The following is a 26030-nucleotide window of genomic DNA, read 5'->3' on the forward strand; positions in this document are numbered from 1 at the left end:
TATGTCCTTAAAGCTGCCAGCCTAATTTTCCTAAAACGTTTTAGATTATTATATATCCTTCAGGAAAGTAACATTATATAGTGCAAAGAACATGGGTTTAGAGTCAGACACATCAAAATTAAAAAATTTTTTATTTGATTGCTTAGCTGAGTTACTTTGGAAGATGTCCTTGAGTTTTAGATTCATTTTTAAAATGAGATACCTTATAAAGTTGTTGGGAATATAGTATATGTAAAGTACCTAATCCAGCAGACATTCTTTCCCTCTCACATTTCTTACTTCTCCATTGACTATTGAATCAAGTCTTTAAAAGTCCCTTTCTCCCGCTTTCATTAATGTATTTATTTGGTTAATCATTAGATAAATATTTTTTGAACTGCTACTATATGTCAGGCATTGTCTAGTTACTGTGAAGTGGTGAACAAGGCCTAGTCCCAGTCTTTAAGGTGGTTACAGTCCTATGGCCAATAATTCTCCCTTCCTGTCTTCAGCTATCAAGCAAAGTTATATTAATACTGCAAGTCCTCTCTACCATCACCTTGAAAATTCTGCCTAAATTTCTCCCCATCTCAAAAAAAAAGAAAAAAATCAGAAGTGATTGTTCCCTCCTGATTGTTCAAAGCAAATTACTGGTATTCATATGTGTCTCTTATAATATATATTGCATTCTGCCATAACAGATTCTGTTATATTCATGTACATCATGTACATTTTCAAGTTTCTTTTCTAAATTTTATGCTCGAGTGTTGGAATTTCATATCATTTATCTTGTATTCCTCAAATCAAGAAATTATGTGGATAATGAATGTCATTCGTTAGAAGGTGTTTTGGGAATTTATGGGGGCATTTTTGGTAGTCACAGTGATTGGAGGGTCCTAGTGGAATTAATGAGGAGAGACTGAGGATGGAAAACTTCTTGCAGTGCTCAGGACAGTCTCTCAAAATAAATAGTTGTCCTGAGTCCCACATAACTTTCAAATATTATACTAGATGTTTCGTGAAACTTCTAGTAAGAAAAACTTATTCATGATTTTCAAAATCTAGAGCCTAAATCCATTTTTATGTGTAAACACTAGGTATTTTTTACACAATTTTAATATACATTGAGTGTTCCTAAAATATATTGATCACCAATGTGAATCAAGGGAAGATTGAACTTTGTCTAGACCTCTACTAAATCTTGCTCAACATTACAGAAAACCAAAGGCAGTAACACTCATGGTATTTGAGTCACCAATAATACAACTGTATCATTCTGTTTTTGTAGCTGTTGAATTTAAAATGATTCTGTATGTAGGTGCAGGCATCCAACTAATTCATTGTCTTTTTGTTTCATACCCAGATATTTACTTATGGTAAGTAAATGTTGCTTCTTTTTAAAATATAAATGACTTTACTTAAACTTCTCTCATATATTACATTGCAGCGTTATATTAATGCTTTAAAATTGTATATAAGGATATGTTATCTATGAATTTCATTTCAGAATTTAAAATAAGGCAGTGAAAAATATTTGTTATAAAATGTGACATTGTGTCATGGTTTAGAGCCACTGATTTATGAACCATTAGAGCCTGGAAAAAATATAAACTTTGCTTTTAAAATACATATTTAATCCTATTCAACATTAAACTGTTCTCTTTAGAGAAAGTGTATATCACAAATATTCTGATAATTTGAATAATGTTAGATAAGAGCACTAAAAATTTGTTACAAACCATAAAAAAGCATATGTAATCTTTATTCAATTTATAGACAAATTGCTATTTATAATTTTTGAACTTCTAATGAAACACCAATGACTGCTTAATGACTGAGACTCTCCATTTTTTCCTTTATTATAGTTAGTATATCCAGAACTTTTATTTTAAAAAATTTAACTCTGTTGTTTCACAAGGAGGAAGGGTAGAAGAGAAGATATTTTGCATGTGATTTAATGATCTTAATTTATAGTCTGTAAATCACTTCTCTAGGGTCAGCAATGAATTGTTTTGGTTTAGATATTCTAAGTGTAGTTTTCATTGTTGAGCATGTGATAAGATATATTTTATAAACTAAAGTGCAGAACCAGATGGCTTTATTCTGGTATGATACATGTTAATTCATAATGCCTTGTTTTTAGCAGGAATGGGATTATGTCGTATCTTACTGTTGCCTTTTTTAGACTATTTTATAGACAGAACTAGAAATTCTAGTTATATAAAGCTGTACTAGCATAGGCTGGAAAGTAGGTCATTGTTATGGGGAGTATACCAAACTGCCCACTGGTTGCTATAGCAATGACCTACTTTAAGAAACTATTTCTGTTGATTCATGTTGAAATCATCTTTTGGAACCAGCATAAAGAAACTCACCGCATGTAATTTTTCCTAATAGCAATAAGGTAGTGATCACTGGAGGTAAAAAAAAAAATCCTTAAAATGTTTAAAGTGAAGAAATATATTTTCTCACCTAACCCCTCTTCAATTTATTTTGAAGTGCTGCAATTAGTATTGTAATTAAAGAGTACCAGAACTGTTCTTCTGTGTAGGCAATACAATTATGCAGAGGGATGTAGTGAGTTTTACTACCCTTTGGCCTATTTAAAAATCAACCTGTTACATGTAGTTAATAGCATTATTAACTGAGCCTTCAAATGGGTATGGTTTCAAGAAAACACAATAAACATGCCAAATTGGATAAGGTCTGAAAATAAGTTCCTATTAAAATTGTACCTTATGGGGAGTTCCCTGGTGGCCTAGTGGTTAGGATTCTGGGCTTTCACTGCCGTGGCCCTGGTCAGCCCCTGGTCGGGGAACTGAGATCCCGCAAGCTGCACGGTGGGGTCAAAAAAAAAAAGTACCGTATGCAATTTCAATATATTGTATTAAATCATTCCATTCAATGTTGGATTCCTGTTCTTAGGTACATGCATTCGTAATATATAAAGGTTGAAATTGGTGTGTTCTCTGAAACACATTGAATCTGAACTCTGGCAGAACTCATTCTCTTCCCAGTTGAGGGTAAAGGATGAAAAGTTAGACTATAGAGTACCCTTTGAAGTAACATTATTCCTTCAGCACTAAAAAGAAATCTTACCTGTCAATGAGTTGATATTTTGAACTTGGTGTATTGGAGATTTTATGGTATTATCAAGGAAGAATTATATGCTTAGAGATTAGTTGATTCAGGGTCTTAATTGCACTGTATCTTGTTGTATATATATTCATATTCACATTTGCCTTGCCTTGTGGAAAAGATTTTCATCAAACCTTTGTTCAAAGTCACATTCAGAGAAAGTTAAGAGTTCAAGATGATTATGTATATAGATGTAGGCATTAACTAATTCATTATCTTCTGTTGTCATGCCCCAGTATTTACATATAGAAATACATGTTACTTCTTTCAAAACTATTAATTTTTCCCAAGGGAGAATAATTATAACTTCTGCTGAATGAATATCTACCAAGTACTAGTTATTTTATGCTCTTTCTATCCTTTCAGCAGATTTTCAAGACAACTCTATAGGTTATTTTCTACTATTTCTGATCTTTTCAACAAATTGTGTAAGGCACGTGATGAGATTTGTTTGCCAAATGTAGAATCCAAAAGACAGGTAAAGAAAACTGTGTAGTTAGGAGTGAGACACAGATACTTAATTTGAAATCCTTGAGGAGGAGAAGGTGATCTATATATGATAGCTATCATATAACGTACAATCTGAAAGTTTCTCTAAGATGAGGTTATGTCCTTTGAGGGTTTAGGAGATGGAGAAATTACTTTCAGGTGGAAGACTGAAGATTAGTAGAATGTGAACTTAAAGACATGCGAATTGGGAAAGGTGCTCCAGGCCGAGGGAAGAGCATGGAGCAAATTCCAGGAGATTGAATGTGTGAGGAAAAGAGGAGTAGTTTGGTTTGGCGGGAGGGAAAGAGGAATGGTAGGAAATGAACCCTGGAACCCTAAGTTAGTCAAACAAAATAATTTGTTCTTTATTCTATAGAGAATGAATTTTTGAAGACCTTTTTACAGGAAAGTGTGCCTCAGGAGATTTCATATTGTGTATAAAATGGATAAGAGTGGAGAGAGATTGTTGGTAGGCAGAGCCATTTTAAGGCATTGCAGCAAATAATACTGGCAAGAGATAACAAGGGGTAGAATTATTGTAGCAAGAATAGGAGTGATAGGAAGGAGGAGAGTAAAAAAATAAATAACAGTTATATAATCATGCTTACTATGGGTCAGGCACTGTTCTAAGAGCTTCACATATGTTATTTAATTCTCACAACAATAGTATGATATGGGCCCTGTTACTATTCCAATTTAACAGATGAGGAAATTAGAACTTTTCAGGATTGATTGAGGGATAGTAACTTGTTGCTATCAATTGTTAAATTATGGGACATCTATGGAATGGAATACTATGAAACCATGAAAATTGATGCCATAGAAGTTTGTCTGTTGCTTTGAAAATATGTTCACTATGTGTTAAACCAGGTTTACAGTAAATACAATATTTCTGTTTTGTTCTACTTTGAATGAATATGCTAATTGTCAATTTTATAACTTTTATGACATTTAAAAAAAGTGTATGTTTCTCTCTTCTTTACCCCTACCCCAAACTCCCTCTCCCCAAGGGTAGCTATTATTAATAGCTTGGTGAGTATCCTTCCAGTTAACAAGTAGATATATGCAAAGTAAATTTTATTTTATCAAAATAATATATGCAACAGTTTTAAAAGTCATAGTGCAAAAAGCCTTTTAACAAAGGACAGTATCACTGATATGTTCTCCTCCATCCTGCTCTTTTTCTTTTCTTCACAAGTCTTTTCTGAAATACCTATTTGAGTCCACTGTATCTCTGCAATCTTTAGGTGAAATTATAGTGATATAAACAGTAACATCCATGGAAGAAAAACACCATCAATAACATCTATGGGAGAAAAACATACTGCAATACAGCTTCTGTTCCTTTGTTTTATGAAGTGCCAAAACAAAATTAACTTTATGGTTGCAAAACTTTTTCCATTGCTTCAGCCCACGTCATTCTGTACAATGTTTGTTTGGTTCATAGAGTATTTATTGAAAAGCATTAAGAACGTTTATTCAGCTTGTGAACAAGAAAGGGAAAAATAAAGGGCTAATTATTAACTAATTCAGGCTTACTTGTTCATTTTATAAATGAATCAGATCCTGTTTTTCGCTTTTCCCATCTTGTTGTCTATCATTGACCTGCTTGTACTACATAAAAACTTTTCTACCAAAAAAGTAGAATATGGTGAACTCTTGCTACTTACTACCAGCTCTGGTAGAGAAGATACTAAAACTAATACTACAAAAGAGATTTGAGGATTATCTCTGCCTTGGATTATCCTCCCAGTACATTTTAGTTTTGTACTGTTTAAATTTAAGAAAACTTAAAAATTGCTAGTTCATTCAACTTCTTAATTTTTGATCTGAATACTACAGGCTCTAAAATTTCTTTTGCAAAGCAAATACAGAAAACTAGATGCTTCCCAATAAACATTTATCACCAAACATGATAAGTTATTTATAGTTACAGATAATTCTACAAAACTTAGATACTTTTATATTGCTCTAACAACAAACAACAACAATATTCTCCCCAAAGTATTTACACAGTGGTAGTGGTGGGTTGGGATGGGGATTGGGTATTAGGGGGGTAACTCCAAACCAAGACAGAAAGGGGATGTGGTGAAATATAAATGTGAGTATATATTTGTTTACAGACAACTGTGAGACTTCCTAAGGTGAAATGGTGGGATGTCTTTAACATCCTCATGAGTATAGCACTGTGACTTCCCAGGCCCGTACAGATGATGATTCCTAAAGGGGAAGGAATATCAAACTTGACTAGGTATACTGATGTCACTAATAACTACAGTTGTAGAAAATTAACAAGACTTTCTTGGTGAAATTATGGGATCAGAATGGGCAAAGACAACAAAATGATCTATTCTGAATAATCTTCTAGAAAAATGCTGTCCAGTAGAACTTTCTGCAATGATGGAAGTGTTCTTCACCTGTGCTGTCCAATATGGTAGCTACTAGGCACACATGTAGCTCTTGAGAGGCCTTGAAATGTGGCAAGTGTGACTGAGGAACTGAATTTTTAATTTTAATTAATTTAAATGGCTACATGTGCCTAGTGGCTACCATATTGAACAATGCAGTTCTGAAATATGCCTTTCCATTCATTTTAACCACTCCTTCTCACAAGTAAGACACAGTCATTATTCTGAAAGAGCACATGGCCTGTAGAAAAAGCAGATAGATATTTAAGATGAAAAACAAAGAAGAAACAGTAGAGAGGAAATAAGATATATCCAGCTGAGAGGAACAGAATCTAGATGAAATATTAGAGAAAATTAACATGAGGCAAACAATGAGGTTGAACCTTCCAGGGGTGATATCTCTTTTGGATTTGCTCTTTCGGGCTACTCCATTTCTTCCCAATGGAAGATGCAAAGTAAGCAGTCTTCTGCCACTGCCCCAGAATTTCCCCAGATATATATCATGCCTAAGACTTACTGATAATTATTTCATTGGAAAAAGATCTATAGCTCCACCTGCATCATGAAACCTTTTTTGAAAAAATTAATCTGGCATTCTCTACACTCAGAGAGTTAATGCCACATAATTTAACATCTATTTATTATCAAGTTCTTTTTCTTTAATTATATTAGAAATTTGAAAATGGGCATTACACTTTCTGTCTCGCACATAGATAATTACGATTGCTCAGAGTGATTAAATAGGATGTTACCTTTCTTTCCAGTAGAATATGTTCTAGATTTTACAAGGTGGCTTTCCTATATGAACTTGAATTTATTTCACCAAGTTGCAACAATGAGATCAGTTCATTTAATTACTTTATTTCGCTTTTTAAATATTTATTTATTTATTTATTTTTGGCTGTGTTGGGTCATAGTTGTGGCACACAGGCTTCTCTCTAGTTGTGGCACTCTGGCTCCAGAGCACGTGGGCTCTGCAGTTGCAGTGCATGAGCTCCAGGGTGCTTGGGCTCTCTAGTTGTGACACGCAGGCTTTCTAGTTGTGGCACACAGGCTCAGTAGTTGAAGTGTGCAGGCTTAGTTGCCCCACAGCATGTGGGATCTTGTTGCCCGACCAGGGATCGAGCCTGCATCCCCTGTGTTGGAAGGCGGATTCTTAACTACTGGACCACCAGGGAAGTCCGTACTTTCTTTATATGATTTTTTTTGTGTGTGGTACGTGGGCTTCTCACTGCTGTGGCCTCTCCCGTTGCGGAGCACAGGCTCCGGATGCGCAGGCTCAGCGGCCATGGCTCACGGGTCCATACGCTCCGCGGCATGTGGGATCTTCCCAGACCGGGGCACGAATCCGCGTCCCCTGCATCGGCAGGCGGACTCTCAACCACTGCGCCACCAGGGAAGCCCCTTTATATGATTTTTATGTTTACAAATTAAACTTTGCTAACAGTCACCCGTATTTAATTAAAGTTAGTGATTTAATTTAGGAACTTTATTAAAAAATACTGAGAAATTTGTGCTGTAATTAAAAATAAATATGATTTCTGGAAACAGTAATTTCTATATAAGCTGGAAATAATAAGATGATAAGAGGTAAAAAAGGTGATGGGGTGGCATTTCAGATTTTAGAATAACATGATTTTACATTATATCTTCTAAATATATATTTTGAAGAATTTAAATAATATTTTCCTCTCTCTAGATTTTTGCTTCAGTGTCTTGAAGACCTTGATGCCAATCTGCGAAAATTAAACTCTCGTCTGTTTGTGATTCGTGGACAACCAGCAGATGTGTTTCCCAGGCTTTTCAAGGTTATTGGAAAAATCTTTGCATAAAAAAATAATCTTTTGTCAGAGAAGACACGTATTTGGGGTAAAGTATGGGAAATATAAGTGCTTTTAAATAAAATATTGTGGATATTTTCTCTATTTAATAAAAATGTTGCACAGTGTAAAATCAGACAGTGAAAAAAATGATTTACAATGAAAAGTTTCTTTCTTCTACCTTAAATTGACAGTTCCCCTCTCAGAAGCAACAACTACTACCAGTTTGTGTATTCATTAGAAATATTCTTCACACAAATAAGAATGCATATGTGTATGTGTTTATATACACATATTTGTGTTTGTGTGAATGTTAACCATTCCCCCTTTTTAAAACCAAGGTGAGAACACGCTATGTTATACCATTCTATGCCATGCTTTATTCACATAACCATATATTTATATTTTGGAGATTGTTCCATGTTACTTTCTCAGTCTTTTTTTTTTTTTAATTTATTTATTTATGTTTGGCTGTGTTGGGTATTCGTTGCTGTGCGAGGGCTTTCTCCAGTTGCGGTGAGCGGGGGCCACTCTTCATTGAGGTGCACGGGCCTCTCACTGCCGCGGCCTCTCGTTGCGGAGCACAGGCTCCAGACGCGCACGCTCAGTAGCTGTGGCTCACGGGCCTAGTTGCTCCACGGCATGTGGGATCTTCCCAGACCAGGGCTCGAACCCGTGTCCCCCGCATTGGCAGGCAGACTCTCAATCACTGTGCCACCAGGGAAGCCCCACTTTCTCAGTCTTTTAAATGGCTTCATAGTACTGCATTGTATAGATATGCTGTTAATTTTTTTTTAATTAAAGTATAGTTAACTTACAATATCATTAGTTTCAGGTGTACAACATAGTAATGCAATATTTGTATAGATTACATACCATGCAAAGTTATTATAAAATATTGACTGTATTCCCTGAGCTGTATATTATATCCCTGTGACTTATTTATTTTATAACTGGTAGCTTATACCTCTTAATCCCCTTCACCGGTTTCACCCCTACCCCTACCCCACTCCCCTCTGGTATCCACTAATTTGTTCCTTTTGGTTTTTTTTGGTTTTTTAAAATTTATTTATTTATTTATTTGGCTGCTTTGGGTTTTTGTTGCTACGCCCGGGCTTTCTCTAGTTGCAGTGAGTGGGGGCTACTCTTCGTTGCAGTGTACAGGCTGCTCATTGTGGTGGCTTCTCTTGTTGCAGAGCACGGGCTCTAGCGTGCATGCTCAGTAGTTGTGGCACACGGGCTTAGTTGCTCCACAGCATATGGTATCTTCCCGGACCAGGGATTGAACCAGTGTCCCCTGCACTGGCAGGTGGATTCTTAACCACTGCACCACCAGGGAAGTCCCCACTAATTTGTTCTTTGTATCTGGTGAGCCTATGTCTGTTTTGTTATATTTGTTTGCTTGTTTTTTAGATTCCACATATAAGTGAAAACATACAGTATTTGTCTTTCTCTGTCTGACTTATTTTCACTTATCATAATGCCCTTCAGGTCCATCCACATTGTCACAAAGGGCAAGATTTCATTCTTTTTTATGGCTGAGTAATCTTTCAGTTTGTGTGTGTGTGTACATCTTTATCCAGTCATCTGTTGGAGGGCACTTAAGTTGCTTCCATATATTGGATATTGTAAATAATGCTGATATGAACATTGGGGTATATGTATCTTTTTGATATAGTGTTTTTGTTTTCTTCAGATAAATACCTAGGAGTGGAATTGCTGGATCATATTACCATATTATCTGTGTTCTATTTTTAATTTTTTGAGGGTATAATTTATTTCACTAGCTTCCTATTGAACATTTAGTTATTTTTCCACAGGCCTTTTGCTAATACAAGTAATGCTGTCAGTGAACATCCTTGTTCACAAAAGAGAAATCTTTGCTCACATGTGCCAGTACATTTGTGGGACAATTCTTATAAGACTTTCTGAGTCAAAAGGCTGTAACAATTGACATGCTACAAAACTGTAATGTTTTTAACTTGGTAGAATCTTAAAAATCTCCTCTTATTTCCCCCCCTTTTTTCCAAATGAAAAAATTAGTCCTAGAGAGATTAAATGAGCTAACCTAGGTCATAAAACTAGCTCATGGAAGCGTTCAGACCAGAAACTGAGTTTTCTGGCTTTGTTAATCTATCCCTTCCTATTTACTACCATTAGTATTCCTAATGTATATCTGTTTTTCTCTTGCAGCTGTTTGATTCATCAAATTTTTATAATAGCATTGTTTCTACTTCTAATGCACAAGAAAACAGTTCCTTTTCCTGAATGAAATATCCACAGTGCTGGGAATCAAACCAACACTACCTAGCCTTTTTTTCAGCAGTGTGAAAGAACCTTTTAATGTTTAGAGTTTGGCTAATACAACAGTTGTAGCTAGTGAAAATTTATTTTATAAAAGTTTTTGGGCTTCCCTGGTGGCACAGTGGTTGAGAGTCTGCCTGCCGATGCAGGGGACACGGGTTCATGCCCCGGTCCAGGAAGATCCCACATGCTGCAGAGTGGCTGGGCCCGTGAGCCATGGCCGCTGAGCCTGCACGTCTGGAGCCTGTGCTCCGCAACGGGAGAGGCCACAACAGTGAGAGGCCCGCGTACTGCAAAAAAAAAAAAAAAAAAAAAGTTTTCTTACTACTGTAGCTACTTAGAGTCAGAATTTAACCTAGGTACATGGAAGAGCTCTGAGAAGAAAGGATATCAAAAACAATGGTGATAGTTTATCAGCATCTCACAAGTATAAAAGTATATGTGAATAACTGCTCAACCCTATCTAAATCCATGTGTTATAAGTAAAATGAATCTTAAGAGGATTTTAAGTACCTTTAAAATAACAAAACATTTACGTGCTTTAAAAAAAATGGTTTAACTCCGCAAGTCTTTTGTGTTCTTTATTTTGAGCTTTGTTCTGCCTGAAGTAACATATTATTGGATCAAACTATCTTCTGTATATAGATGATGTCCTGTCTTGTTACTTTGGCAGAGAGGCAATGGTTTCTGCAAGGGCCATAAAATACAGATACGTGAATATACTTTAATATACCTAGAGTGCTTATTATTGTATTCTGATACAGTAGTCTATATAAAATGTCATTTATGAAAACGTCCAGATTTATTTAATATGTCTGAACCATAGAGGGAGTTAATTCCTCTTTTTATTGTATTGATATTTTTATTTTTACTTTTTGTTTAGAGGTACTATATGCATGTGTTTCCAAAAAAGAGCCCAAGAGTATGTATGATAAAAAGCAGGTCTCCTCCTCACCCCTAACCCTTACACCCCCAGTTTCTCTGAGTAGGAAGATTCTTTTGTCAGTAACTAGCTGACTCATTTACATTACTGTCTCTGGTTTTATTATTCTAATACAGCAGATAGTGAGAACTTTAATAGGTAAGTAATCCAGCTTCCCACATTGGAGGTAAAACTGGTTTAGACCTGATAAAACCTTTAGTTTACTGGGGTGGAAATAGTGATTTCAGTACTGACGTCTCCTCTAGTGTGCACCTTCTTTCTATAGCATTCACTCATCTTATTCTGTTTATACTAAGTAGATTTAGGAATGGGGCCAGAGCATTTTTATAAACACATTTTTACACACATCTATATTGGATAAACTTGTTTTTTCTTATGTGTTTTCTACTTAGAATTTTTCTCAGTTAAATTCTAACTTAATATAAGCTGACAACATGGCTTTTTTATTTTTCTTTTCATGTTCTACTGAAGAAATGATAAACTTAGCAGACACTAGCCTAGGCAAAACTTGAATGACAGTATTAATCATAGGTGTCTTATATAAATTATTATTATTATGCAGTTAAATCTTATATCTTCTACATTTGGTGCCAGAGTGATAAGCTACCAAGATCACGCATATTCTAGGGCCTGCAGAAACTTTTTATGAAGAGTTTAAAGTATCAGTTTAAAACATTCTCATTATATCCAAGAAACAGAGACATGTGTCTAAAGTCTTTATAGATGGACACACTGAAGCATAATAAAATGTTTTGTTCAAAATCACAGAATAAATCAAAGAACATATAAAGCCACTAACGTTTCACATGCATAAACTTATATTATGCTTTTTGAGTCATTTTGGATTCTTGCTTTATTATTTCATGGTACATGCTCATTTGAATAAGATAATTCATTCAACAGATATTGATTGAGTGCCTGCTATGTACATGGCAGTGTTCAAGGTGCTGGGGGTATACTGGTGAACCAAACAGAAAAAGTTCCTACCTTCACTGAGCTTACACTATATTGGGAAGCAGGCCAATAATAAGTAAATATGTAATGTCAGGTGGTGATAGGTACTAAAATAAAATGTGGGATAGAAAGTCCCAAGGTGAGGGAAGGATAGTTACTTTATATGGAATCATGGAAGGCCTCACTGACAAGGTAGCCTTTGAGCAAATATATGAAGAGATTGAGCCATGCAGATATCTGGGGTGTGATATATTGAATCCACAAAATTTTGCAGCTTGTTCATCAAAAGGTAGAGTTTATTTTCTCACTCCCTTAAATCTGGGTTGGCCTTATATCTTGCTTTCACTAAGTGCCAAAGGAGATACCAAGTTTCAAATCCTAGGCCTCAAGCGACCTTGCAGCTTCTACCTTTGCCCTCTTGGAATGCTCCTTGTACCATGTAAGGACTGGGCTAGAATGTCAAATTATGGGAGACCACGTTTAGAGAGAGTGGGCCAACCAACAGCCAGCACCAAGGTCTGAAATGTGTGAGAGAGGTCATTTAGATGCTCTGGCAGCAGCCAAGCTGCCAACCGACTGCAAGCTTGTGAGTGAGCCCAGGTGAGACCAACAGAAGAACCATCTAGTTAACTGACAGACTTGGAGAATTAATCAGTTGTTTTAAGCTGCTAAGCTACTGCAGCTTGGGGAAAGAGTGTCACAGGCAGAGGGAACAGCAGTTACAAAGGCCCTGATGTGGAAGTGTGCCATGACTTATTTAGGAACAGCAAGGAAGGAGGCCAGTGTGCTCTAGCCAGAGCACAGTGAGTGAAAATAAGAGATAGGGTCAGAGAGGTTGCAGGAGCCAGATCACAGAGCTTTACCATGTTAAGGACTTTGGCTTTTACTCTGAGTGAAATGGGATGCCATGGGACATTTCTGAGTAGGGGAGTGACATGATTTCACTTACATGTAAAAGAATCACTCTGACTATAGAGAATAGATATTGGAGAATGGAAATGCTGTAAAGACTTAAGCAGAAAGATCAATTAGGAGACCATGGCAGTTATTTGGAAACAAGATGATGGTGACTAGGACTAGAGTAGCAGTAGGGGTGTTGAGAAGTGGTAGGATTTTGGTATATTTTTTAAATAGAGGCTATAGGGTTTGTTTATATGTGGTATTTGAGAGTCAAGGATGACTGCTAGGTTTTTAGCCTGGGCAAATGACACAGTGGGTTGCCATTTAGTGAGATGAGGAAGACTATATAGGAGGAACAAGTTTAGGGAAAAATCAGGAGTTCACCTTTTTTAACATTTTAAGTTTGAGATGCCTTTTAGACATCTGAATGTATTTGTTGAGTGGGATTCAAGTCCAGAGCTCAGGGGAGAAGTCTTTACTAAATTTAGGAACCTTAAACATGTAAATTGTGTTTAAAACCCTGAGACTAGATTTATGGAGTAAAGGAAGGAGTAATGGATGGATGCGTGGAAATTTTTAGAGCTTTACTTTTATGTTTGGGTTATTTTGTGAGATAACATTTTTAAATGTAATTATACTACTTTAAATGCTTTCTCCCAGGAAGTTTGTTATTTATAACTTTGTTTTCTAAAAATTTTATGTTTAATTATTTTCACAGTATTACTCGTGACTTTAAGAACTGCACATCCATTTAGTGGTTCATATTATGCCTTCTGAATGGTTAAACAAATAATTGCGATACACAAAAACAGATATGAATCTTAGTGCCTAAAATTGCAAAGTGAATATTCACTCATTTCACATGAAAATATTTTAGTACTACATGCAAACTTATTGTTATATTTACTATTGAAATTCAAAGGTTAACCGCGTGTTGCTTAAAATAAAACCGGGGCTAAAGAGTAGATAGGGACTTCCACCTCTGGTTAAGATATAGAAAGTTGCAGTAGACCAACATTCCTGTCTTAACAATGTGAAGGAACTAAATATGCCACAATATCATAGGTTTTTTGTTTGTTTTTAACCTGTTAGAGAGTTGATGATACAAAGAAACCTAAATAAACCAAATTGCATATAGGGATGAGACTTTCATGGGAAAGAAGAGACCCATGGCTACATCCCTGAAATCACAGCAGGAAGAGAAGGGATTCTACCATAGTTGAGAGTGAAGAGAAACCAGTTGAAATTTTACCAATCTTTTTGTGGTCATATGTGGGCTGACATGGCAGATTAGAATTTCAAGAAGCCCTAGTCACAGAGTAAGTTTATACCCACTCTCCAGTTCTTTCTTACAGTGCCTTCATGGAGTACCAGTGGCAGTGTGCCAAAGGCTGGGGCGAGGCAGAAGAGAGGAATCCCTCATTGAAGTGCACTGGGCATTCACTTAGTGCAAAGTAGCAGTTCACTGAAGCTGGAGACAGGACATCAGGGTAGAAAGATGCCTCCAGAGGTGTAGAAAATTAGGGGACAGGGCTAGAAAACAAAGAGAAGTCCTTAGCAACCATAAAGCTGTTGGGTAGACAGCAAAGCAGGGAGAGATGTCCTATAGTTTGTAAGGCTAGTGACTGTGCTGTAAAGCAGAGAGAGACATCTGGAGTCTTGTTAATACTCACATCTCAAGCCCTGTTGAAGAAAAATCTGAATCCTGCCCTCAAAATATTTGAAGCCAGTGGTGAATGAAATTTAATTACAGCAGCAACAAAGCCCAGACCCAACTCAATTACTGACTCCAGCAATTCAACTTCTATCAGAGCAAAGACTGCACTTTTCTAGAGATAAATGTTGTTTATTGCGTTTCTAGTCTTTTATAACATTGTCTGTTGTATGATCACAAATTATGAGACACATGAAGAAGCAGGAATATGTAACTTGCAATCAGGTAAAAGAAAAACTGTCAGTAGAACCAGTCCCACAGTTGATGCAGATGTTGGGATTAGAATAAAGAAAGGAGTTTACAATAATTATGCTGTAGATAGTAGAGGATCTAGTCAACAGGTGAAAAACTATGTAAAGAGATGGTAATTTTAGTACAAAAATGGAAAGTATTAAAAAGAACCAAATGAAACTCTAGAACTGAAACATGCAATATCAAAAATGAAAATTCATTAATTGGGTTTATCCAGATTGAACAGAGCAGAACAAAAGATCAGTGAAGTTGAAGACAGTCAGTATCCCAGCTGAAGCACAAAGAGGAAGAAGATTTTTTTAAAAAGGGAATAGAGTGTCTGAGACTTGTGGAACAATAGTAAATGGCCTAACACATCCATAATTGTAGACCTAGGAAAAAGAGGGAGAGAGAGATTGAGACAGAAAAAAAATATTTGAAGACATAATTGAGTTTCCAAAATTGATGGACGATATCAACCTACAGTGCCAAGAAGCTCAACAAACCCCAAACAGCATAAACACAAAGGAAACCACATCTTGCCACATCATAATCAATTAACTGAAAACCAAAGATAGAAAAATTTATAAGCAGCCAGAAGAGAAAGGACATATTCAGGGAACCACAGTAAGAGTGTTCAATGGTTTCTTATTAAAAAAAAAAAAAAAAAAAGTCCAGAAGACAATGGAAGGCACAATGAAGGCATTTTCAGTCAGACAAATGCAGAGAGAATTTATTTCCATCAGATCTATACTATAAGAAATATTAAAAGGGGACTTCCCTGGTGGCACAGTGGTTAAGAATCTGCCTGCCAATGCAGGGGACATGGGTTCAATCCTTGGTCTGGGAAGATCCCACATGACTCGGAGCAACTAACCCCTTGTGCCACAAAGACTGAGCCTGTGCTCTAGAGCCTGTGAGCCACAACTACAGAGCCCATGTGCCACAACTACTGAAGTCCATGCGCCACAATTACTGAAGCCCGTGCACCTAGAGCCTGTGCTCTTCAACAAGAGAAGCCACTGCAATAAGAAGCCCACACACTGCAACAAAAAGTAGCCCCCCCCTTGCCACAACTAGAGAAAGCCCGTACGCAGCAATGAAGACCCAACACAGCCAAAAATAAATAAATTTATTTATTTTTAAAAGAAATATTAAAGGAAGTTCCGCTAGGTAAAAGAAAATAATTCTAGGCTAAAGACAGAATCTTCAAAGAAGGAAGAACACTAAAAATATGGGTAAATATAAAAGACCACTTTTTCTAGTTATGTATATTAATATATCCTATTTTCCTTTAAAAAGACCATTGACAGGTTAAAACCAACTAATATTGATAAATTGTAGGGAATAATATGAATATAGTGGGGCTTGAAACATATATAGAAATAAAATCTGTAACAAGATCACACAAGGTAGGAAGAAGGTAAATAGAAGTATGTGTAAATTCTTACATTATTCAAGTGTAATATATTATTTGAAGGTAGACTGTGATAACAATACATACTGTGAACTAAAATAACCCAAAGAGCTATTTCTAAAAAGTTAATAGAGGAATTTTAAATGGAATACTAAAAATATTACTCATTCAAATGAAGGCAGGTAGGAGGCACAGAGGAGTAAAAGAAGAGATGGGCAAACGGAGAACTTACAACATGATAAAATTAAACACAACTATATCAATAATTATATTAAATGTAAATGGTCTTTTTTAAACTCTCCATTTAAAAGACAGTTTATCAGACTACATAAAAAGACAAGCAAGGGCTTCCCTGGTGGCGCAGTGGTTGAGAGTCCGCCTGCCGATACAGGGCACACGGGTTCGTGCCCCGGTCCGGGAAGATCCCACATGCCGCGGAGCGGCTGGACCCGTGAGCCATGGCCGGTGAGCCTGTGCATCCAGAGCCTGTGCTCCGCAACGGGAGAGGCCACAACAGTGAGAGGCCCGCGTACCGCAAAAAAAAAAAAAAAAAAAAAAAAAGACAAGCAAGAACCAACTATATGCTGATTAGAAGAGACACTTTAAATATGAAGAAACATAGTTTGAAATAAAAGAGACTGAGAAAGATGTACTTTGTAAGCAGTAAGATAAAGGCGTAGAATTCAAGACAAAATTACCACAGATGAAGAGTAAAGTCTCACATCAAAAATATATAACCTGAGAAACTAACACACCATTGTAAAGCAATTATACCCCAATAAAGATGTTTAAAAAAAAAAAAAAAATATATATAACCTGGACTTCCCTGGTGGCGTAGTAGTTAAGAATCCGCCTGGCAAGGCAGGGGACACGGGTTCCTTCCCTGGTCCGGGAAGATCCCGCATGCTGTGGAGCAACTAAGCCCATTCACCACAACTACTGAGCCTGCACTCTAGAGCCCGTGAGCCACAACTACTGAGCCCACATGCCACGACTACTGAAGCCCACGTGCCTAGAGCCCGTGTTCCACAAGAGAAGCCACCACAATGAGAAGCCCGGACACCACAATGAAGAGTAGCCCTGGGTTTCCACAACTAGAGAAAGCATGCACACAGCAACGAAGACCCAATGCAGCCAAAAAGAAAGAAAGAAGGAAAGAAATGTATTAAAAGAAAAAGTATAACCATCATGAATATGTATTATCTACTAATAGCATAAAAACACATGAATCTCAAACTAATAAAACTAAAGGGAGAAATAGATAAATTCACAATCATAGTTGGTGATTTTTACATCTCATTTATTGATAGAATGTACAAAAACTAATAAAGATATGGATGATATGAATAACACTATGAAATCAATTTGATGTAACTAATATTTGTAGAACACTACACCCAAGAACTAGAGGATGCACATTATTTTCTTGTGCATGTGAAACATTCACCAAGATAGACCATATGTTCAGTCGCAAAACAGTTATCAACAAATTTCAAGACTGAAATCTTACAGAATAATATTCTCTGACCAACAGAATTAAATTAAAATGAATAGCAAAAATGTGTTCTTTCCAAGAAGTTTGATTGAATTACTGTATACATTTACTGTCCTATGTGACAGTTTTATCATTGTTAGAGATTTCAGTAATTAAAATGGGAAACAGAAGCTTAGGTTATTTTCCTTATCAAAACTATGTTCCTTGGAGCCACAATATTATGGTTTTTGTGCTCATGTACATTGCATGTCTTAAGCTGAGTGCAGTTTAGGGGATCCTTTATAATTACAGGAAGGTGCTTCTTTCCTTCAACACTGATCTGACCTGTGACAAATCTGTACTATACACTATGTAAATGGCTAACAAGTGAATTGCAAACCAACTGAATGTACAAATCTTAGTGCTGGTGCTGAAACCTCTTCAGAATAGAAGAAATCAGAATAGCTGAAATCTCTTCATCATGATCTCAAAGTTTGTTTCAAAATTTGCAGGCATCAGGTGTCAATCAAAACTGAAGATGAAACAGTAATGAATGTTGAATTCTCATGCTTTAGGTGTAGTTCCTTATTAGAGTTTTTGGTTTTCTGCTATTTTTACCATACTGTTTCATTTAACTTTCCTATAGGCTAACTTCATTTGTGCGATTGAAATAAAATTGCAGTATATAAAAAATAAAATTTAAAATAAAATGAATAGCAAGAGAATAGCAAATCTTTGTAACTGAATGATAATGGAAATACGGTATATCAAACATACCGTATTTGAATACGGAATATCAAAATTTATGAGATTTAGCTATAGCAGTGCTTAGAGGAAAATTAATAGCTTTCAATACTCTATTAGAAAAGAATCAAAGAACTAAGTTTCTATCTTAAAAAATAGAGAAAGAACAAATTAAACCAATAGTAGAAGAAAGGAGATAATAAAGAGAGGAATGGAAACCAATGAAACTGAAAGCAGACAAACAATAAAGAAAATAAACATGGAATAAACAATTTCTTGTCTCTCGGCTCCAAATCCACCCTTCTTTGCCCTGCTTTGTGATACTGAAGCTGGATGCTGTAAACTTTCTTCCTTTGCTGGCTGGCTTGATTTTAGGTTTTGTCAATAGAAATTGCTGTTGGTTCTTTGTAAGGTCACAGCAGGAGAGAAGGGGCTTTCTTTTTGGTATCTTTATACTTTTATTCTTAGCACCTTAGCCAGCAAATGAGCATGTGGGAGGACCAGTAGCACTTACCTCAGTAGCCCTCACCTCAGTAGCCCTCCTGGACAAGCTCCAGCTCATTCACACCCTCTGGCATATTTCTCTGCCATGCAGTGGACCTATTCTACAGATCAGCTCCAGTCAGCCCATACCCTGCAGGAAGTTTCTCAGCCACCAACTGGGATGTTCCTAGGAACCAGCTCTGGCCCTAGCCCTCTGGCAGGTTTCTTCCCTACAGGGAAGGTTGTTCTTGAATCAGCACACCCCATACAATGAGGTGTGAATCTCAGCAGCAGGGAAGAAAGGGAACTTTCTTAATTCATTGCTTAATTATTTCCCCTCCATTTAGAGGTGGTAGCTGCTTTTGGACACCTTAGAACAATACTATCCAACAGAAGCTACATGTGTTATTTAAAATTTTCTAATAGCCACCTTTAAAAAAGAAAAATGTGAAGTTAATTTTTTAGATGTATTTTATTTAACACAGTATGTCTAAAATATTATCTTTTCAATATAAAATCATTACAAAACAAACTATTTTAACCTTTTTTTATATGAAGTCTTTGAAATCCACTGCATATTTTATGTTTATAACACATCTCCATTCCAACTAGCCACATTTCAAGTGCTCAGAACCCACTTCAGTTGCAAGTGGTTATCTACCATATTGGACAGTATATAGCCTTAACTCTTCTTCTTTTACTTGCTGACAATTCTTCAGGTTAAATTTTCCCTGTTCAAATTACTAATGTGGTTTCTGTCTACTGACTGAACTCTGATTGATTCAGAGTTCAGTTTTCTTTTGAAAAGATTAATAAAATTGATAAACTCCTAGCAATACTGATCAGGGCCAGAAAGGGAGAAAACACAAATTACCTTAATCAAGAATAAAAAAGGGGACATCACTAGAGAGTCTCTAACTTTAAAAACATAATAAAGGATATTGTAAACATCATAATACCAATATATTGTACAACTAAGATGAAATGAAAAATATTCTTGAAAAGTGCAACTTACTAAAATTCTCAGAAGAAAGAGAAATTGAATAGCCCTCTCTTAAAGAAATTGCATTTGTAATTATAAAAACCTTCCAATAAGTAAAACTCCAGTTCCCGGGTGGCTTTACTTGTGAATTCTACCACATATTTAAGAAAGAAATAATACCAGTCTTATGACACTCTTTCAGAAAACAGAGGATAATATTGGGGACACTGAACTTGTTTATGAGGCCAGCATAACTCATACCAAAACCTGATGAACTTTTAAGAAAGAAAAAAAAGTATAGCCAAGTGCCCCCATAACACACACTCAGATATCCTTAATATATTAACAAATAGAATTTAGCAATATTTTAAAATAATACTACATCATGATCAGTGGGGTTTATTTCAAGAATACAAAGTTGGTTCAACATTATAAAATTAACAATACTATTAATAGAGTAAAGGACAGGGTATTATGATTGTCTCAGTAGATGAAGAAAAATCATTTGACAGAAGTCAACACCCATTTTTAAAAACTTTATGCAAACTATATGCAAACTAGGAATAGAAAATTGATAAATATCAATTTGGTAAAGATTGTCCACAAAAAGCATAGCTAACATCATACTTAATTGTGAAACACTGAATGCTTTACACCTAAGATAGGGAGCAAAGCAAGGATATTCACTTTCACCACTTACTGAAAAGTCTAGCCAGTGTAATTAAGAGTAGATAATTAACTTACCAGCTCTCCCTCACCCCCATATCCTCTGTCATAGCATCCTATTTTTTTTTAATAGTTACTATATATTTAATTATTTATTTACCTCTGTAAGTTCCTCAGTAAGTTCCAGGAGGTAGGAGTAGAATTGCTTCACAATACTGTGTTTCTGTTGCATGAAAAAGTGAATCAGCCATATGCATACACATGTCCCCATATCCCCTCCCTCTTGAGCCTCCTTCCCATCCTCCCTATCCCACCTCTCTAGGTCATCGCAAAGCACTGAGCCGATCTCCCTGTGCTATGCTGCTGCTTCCCACCAGCCAACTATTTTACATTTGGTAGTGTATACATGTTGATGGTACTCTCACTTCACCCCAGCTTTGCCCTCCCACCCCATGTCCTCAAGTCCATTTTCTGTGTCTACCTCTTTATTCCTGCCCTGCAACTAGGTTCATCAGTACCATTTTTTTTTAAGATTCCATATATATGTGTTAGCATACAGTATTTGTTTTTCTGACTTCACGCTGCATGACAGTCTCTAAGTCTATCCACCTCACTACAAATGACTCAATTTCATTTCTTTTTATGGCTGAGTAATAATTCCATTGTATATATGTGCCATATCTTCTTTATCCATTCATTTGTCGATGGACATTTAGGTTGGTTCCATGTCCTGGCTATTGTAAATAGTGCTGCAATAAACATTGTGGTACATGTCTCTTTTTGAATTATGGTTTTCTCAGTGTATATGCCCAGTAGTGGGATTGCTGGGTCATATGGTAGTTCTATTTTTAGTTTTTTAAGGAACCTCCGTACTGTTTTCCATAGTGGTTGTATCAGTTTACATTCCCACCAACAGTGTGGGAGGGTTCCCTTTTCACCACACCCTTTCCAGCATTTATTGTTTCTAGATTTTTTGATAATGGCCATTCTGACTGGCATGAGGTGATACCTCATTGTAGTTTTGATTTGCATTTCTCTAATAATTAGTGATGTTGGGCATCTTTTCATGTGCCTCTTGGCCATCTGTATGTCTTCCTTGGTGAAATGTCTGTTTAGGTCTTCCGCCCATTTTTTAACTGGATTGTATGTTTTTTTGATATTGAGCTCCATGAGCTGTTTGTATATTTTGGAGATTAATCCTTTGTCTGTTGTTTCACTTGCAAATATTTTCTCACATACTGAGGGTTGTCTTTTTGTCTTGTTTATTTTTCCTTTGCTTGCAAAAGCTTTTAAGTTTAATTAAGTTCCATTTGTTTATTTTTGTTTTTATTTCCTTTACTCTAGGAGGTAGGTCAAAGATCTTGCAGTGGCTTATGTCAAAGAGTGTTTTTCCTATGTTTTCCTCCAAGAGTTTTATAGTGTCTGGTCTTACATTTAAGTCTTTAATCCATTTGGAGTTTATTTTTCTGTGTGGTGTTAGGGAGTGTTCTAATTTCATTCTTTTACATGTAGCTATCCAGTTTTCCCAGCACCACTTATTGAAGAGGCTGTCTTTTCTCTTTGTCATAAATTAGGTGTCCATATGTGCGTGGGTTTATCTCTGGGCATTCTGTCTTGTACCATTGATCTATATTTCTGTTTTTGTGCCAGTACCATACTGTCTTGAGTACTGTAGTTTTGTGGTATAGTTTGAAGTCAGGGAGCCTGATTCCTCCAACTCTGTTTTTCTTTCTCAAGATTGCTTTGGCTATTCGAGGTCTTTTGTGTTTCCATATGAATTGTAAGATTTTTTGTTCTGATTCTGTGAAGAACGCCATTGGTAGTTTGATAGGGATTGCATTGAATCTGTAGATTGCTTTGGGTAGTATAGTCATTTTCACAGTATTGATTCTTCCAATCCAAGAACATGGTATATTTCTCCATCTGTTTATGTTATCTTTGATTTCTTTCATCAGTGTTTTATAGTTTTCTGAGTACAAGTCTTTTGCCTCCTCAGGCAGGTTCATTCCTAGGTATTTTATTCTTTTTGTTGCAGTAGTAAATGAGAGTGTTTCCTTAATTTCTCTTTCTGATTTTTCATTGTTGGTGTATAGGAATGCCAGAGATTTCTGTGCATTAATTTTGTATCCTGCAACCTTACCAAATTCACTAATTAGTTCTAGTAGTTTTCTGGTGGCATCTTTAGCATTTTCTAGGTATAGTATCATGTCATTGGCAAACAGTGGCAGTTTTACTTCTTCTTTTCTAATTTGTATTCCTTTTATTTCTTTTTCTTCTCTGACTGCTGTGGCTAGGACTTCCAAAACTCTAATAAGAGTAATGGGAGTAGACATCCTTGTCTTGTTGAATAAGAGTAATGGGAGTAGACATCCTTGTCTTGTTCCTGATCTTAGTGGAAATGCTTTCAGTTTTTCACCATTGAATATGATGCTTACTGTGGGTTTGTCATGTATGGCCTTTACTATGTTGAGGTAGGTTCCCTCTATGCCCATTTTCTGGAGAGTTTTTATCATAAATGGGTGTTGAATTTTGTCAAAAGCTTTTTCTGCATCTATTGAGATGACTGTATGGTTTTTATTCCTTAATTTGTTAATGTGGTGTATCACATTGACTGATTTGTGTATATTGAAAAATCCTTGCATCCCTGGGATAAATCCCACTTGATCATGGTGTATCATCCTTTCAATGTATGATTGGATTCAGTTTGCTGGTATTTTGTTGAGGATTTTTGCATCTATGTTCATCAGTGATATTGGTCTATAATTTTCTTTTTTGTAATACCTTTTTCTGGTTTTGGTATCAGGGTGATGGCGGCTTCGTATAATTAATTTGGGAGTGTTTCTCCCTCTGAAATTTTTTGGAAGAGTTTGAGAAGGATTAGCTTTTCTGATTAGCTTTCTGATTTTTCATTGTTGGTGTATAGGAATGCCAGAGATTTCTGTGCATTAATTTTGTATCCTGCAACCTTACCAAATTCACTAATTAGTTCTAGTAGTTTTCTGGTGGCATCTTTAGCATTTTCTAGGTATAGTATCATGTCATTGGCAAACAGTGGCAGTTTTACTTCTTCTTTTCTAATTTGGTGTTAGCTTTTCTCTAAATGTTTGATAGAATTCGCGTGTGAAGCCATCTGGTCCTGGACTTTTGTTTGTTGGAAGATTTTTAATTATGGTTTCAATTTCATTACTTGTGATCAGTCTGTTTATATTTTCTAATTCTTCCTGGTTCAGTCTTGGAAAATTGTACCTTTCCAAGAATTTGTCCATTTCTTTGTGGTTGTCCATTTTATTGGCATATAGTTGTTGCAGAGTCTCTTATAACCCTTTGTATTTCTGCAATGTCAGTTGTGATTTCTCCTTTTTCATTTCTTTTTTTAAAAATTTATTTATTTTATTTATTTATTACCTTTGGCTGTGTTGGGTCTTTGTTGCTGTGCGCGGGCTTCCTCTAGTTGTGGCGAGTGGGTGCTGCTCTTTGTTGTGGTGCACGGGCTTCTCATTGCGGTGGCTTCTCTTGTCGTGGAGCACGGGCTCTAGAGTGCAGGCTCAGTAGTTGTGGTGCACAGGCTTAGTTGCTCTGTGGCATGTGGGATTTTCCCAGACCAGAACTCAAACCTGTGTCCCCTGCATTGGCAGGTGGATTCTTAACCATTGTGGCACCAGGGAAGCCCCTCCTTTTTCATTTCTAATTTTATTGATTTACATCCTCTCCCTTTCTTCCTTGATGAGTCTGGCTAAGGGTTTATCAATTTTGTTTATCTTCTCAAAGAACCAGCTTTTAGTTTTATTGATCTTTGCTATTGTTTTCTTTGTTTCTATTTCATTTTTTTCTGCTCTGATCATTATGATTTCTTTCCTTCTACTGACTTTGGGTTTTCTTTGTTCTTCTTTCTCTAGTTGTTTTAAGTGTAGGGTTAGATTGTTTATTTGAGATGTTTCTTGTTTCTTGAGGTGAGATTGTATTGCTATAAACTTCCCTCTTAGGACTGCTTTTGCTGCATCCCATAGGTTTCGGGTCCTCGTGTTTTTGTTGTCATTTGTTTCTATGTATTTTTAAAATTTCCTCTTTGATTTCTTCAATGATTTCTTGGTTATTTAGTAGCACACTGTTTAGCTTCCATGTATTTGTGGGTTTTTTTCCTGTAATTGATTTCCAATCTCATAGCGTTGTGGTCAGAAAAGGTGTATGATATGACTTCAGTTTTCCTAAATTTTCCAAGGCTTAATTTGTGACCCAAGATGTGATCTATTCTGGAGAAGTTCCATATGCACTTGAGAAGAAAGTATATTCTGCCACTTTTGGGTGGAGTGTTCTATAAATATCAGTTAGATATATCTGGTCTATTGTATCATTTAAAGCTTGTGTTTCCTTATTTATTTTCTGTTTGGATTATCTGTCCATTGGTGTAAGTGGGGTGTTAAAGTCCCCTGCTATTATTGTGTTACTGTCGATTTCTCCTTTCAGGGTTGTTAGCATTTGTCTTATGTATTGAGGTGCTCCTGTGTTGGAGCATAAACATTTATAATTGTTATATCTTCTTCTTGGATTGATCCTTTGATCATTTTGTAGTGTCCCTCCTTTCCTCTTGTAACAGTCTCTATTTTATCTGATACGAGTATTGCTACCCAGCTTCTTGATTTCCATTTGCATGGAATATCTTTCTCCATCCCTTCACTTTCAGCCTGTATGTGTCCCTAGGTCTGAAGTGGGCCTCTTTTAGACAGCATGTATATGGGTCTTGTTTTTGTATCTATTCAGCCAGTCTCTGTCTTTTGGTTGGGGCATTTAGTACATTTATGTTCGAGGTTATGATCGATATGTATGTTCCTATTACTATTTTCTTAATTGTTTTGGATTTGTTTTTGTGGATCTTTTTCTTCTCTTGTGTTTCCCACCTAGAGAAATTTCTTTAGCATTTGTTGTAAAGCTGGTTTGGTGGTGCTGAATTCTCTTAGCTTTTGCTTGTCTGAAAAGCTTTTGACTTCTCCATCGAATCTGAATGAGAGCCTTGCCGGGTAGAGTAATCTTGGTTGTAGGTTTTTCTCTTTCATCACTTTAAGTATATCCTGCCACTCCCTTCTGGCCTGTAGAGTTTCTGCTGAAAAATCAGCTGATAACCTTATGGGGATTCCTTTGTATGTTAGTTTTTGTTTTTCCCTTGCTGCTTTTAATATTTTTTCTTTGAATTTAATTTTTGTTAGTTTGATTAATATGTGTCTCGGTGTGTTTTTCCTACAGTTTATCCTGTATGGGACTCTCTGTGCTTCCTGGGCTTGGGTGACTATTGCCTTTCCCATGTTAGGGAAGTTTTCAACTATAATCTCTTCAGATATTTTCTCAGAGCCTTTCTTTTTCTTCTACTTCTGGGACCCCTGTGATCCGAA

At 36.2% G+C, this 26030-nt stretch overlaps 1 protein-coding gene across 4 annotated transcripts in view; it reads left to right on the plus strand.

Moving 5' to 3' along the window:
- The window catches only part of CRY1 (cryptochrome circadian regulator 1), a 94545-nt gene that overhangs the window by 52205 nt on the left and 16310 nt on the right, over positions 1–26030 (plus strand). For 2 of the 4 annotated variants that reach the window (XM_032646904.1, XM_032646905.1), the window contains exon 2: positions 7714–7822. In XM_032646904.1, the coding sequence (XP_032502795.1) occupies positions 7714–7822 (109 nt within the window). Of the gene's footprint in view, positions 1–1342; positions 1356–7713; positions 7884–26030 lie in introns of all 4 variants that reach the window. The other 2 variants (XM_032646907.1, XM_032646906.1) reach the window with 2 other exon arrangements.

This window comes from Phocoena sinus, chromosome 10 (assembly GCF_008692025.1).
Source record: "Phocoena sinus isolate mPhoSin1 chromosome 10, mPhoSin1.pri, whole genome shotgun sequence".
Lineage (NCBI taxonomy): Eukaryota > Metazoa > Chordata > Mammalia > Artiodactyla > Phocoenidae > Phocoena > Phocoena sinus.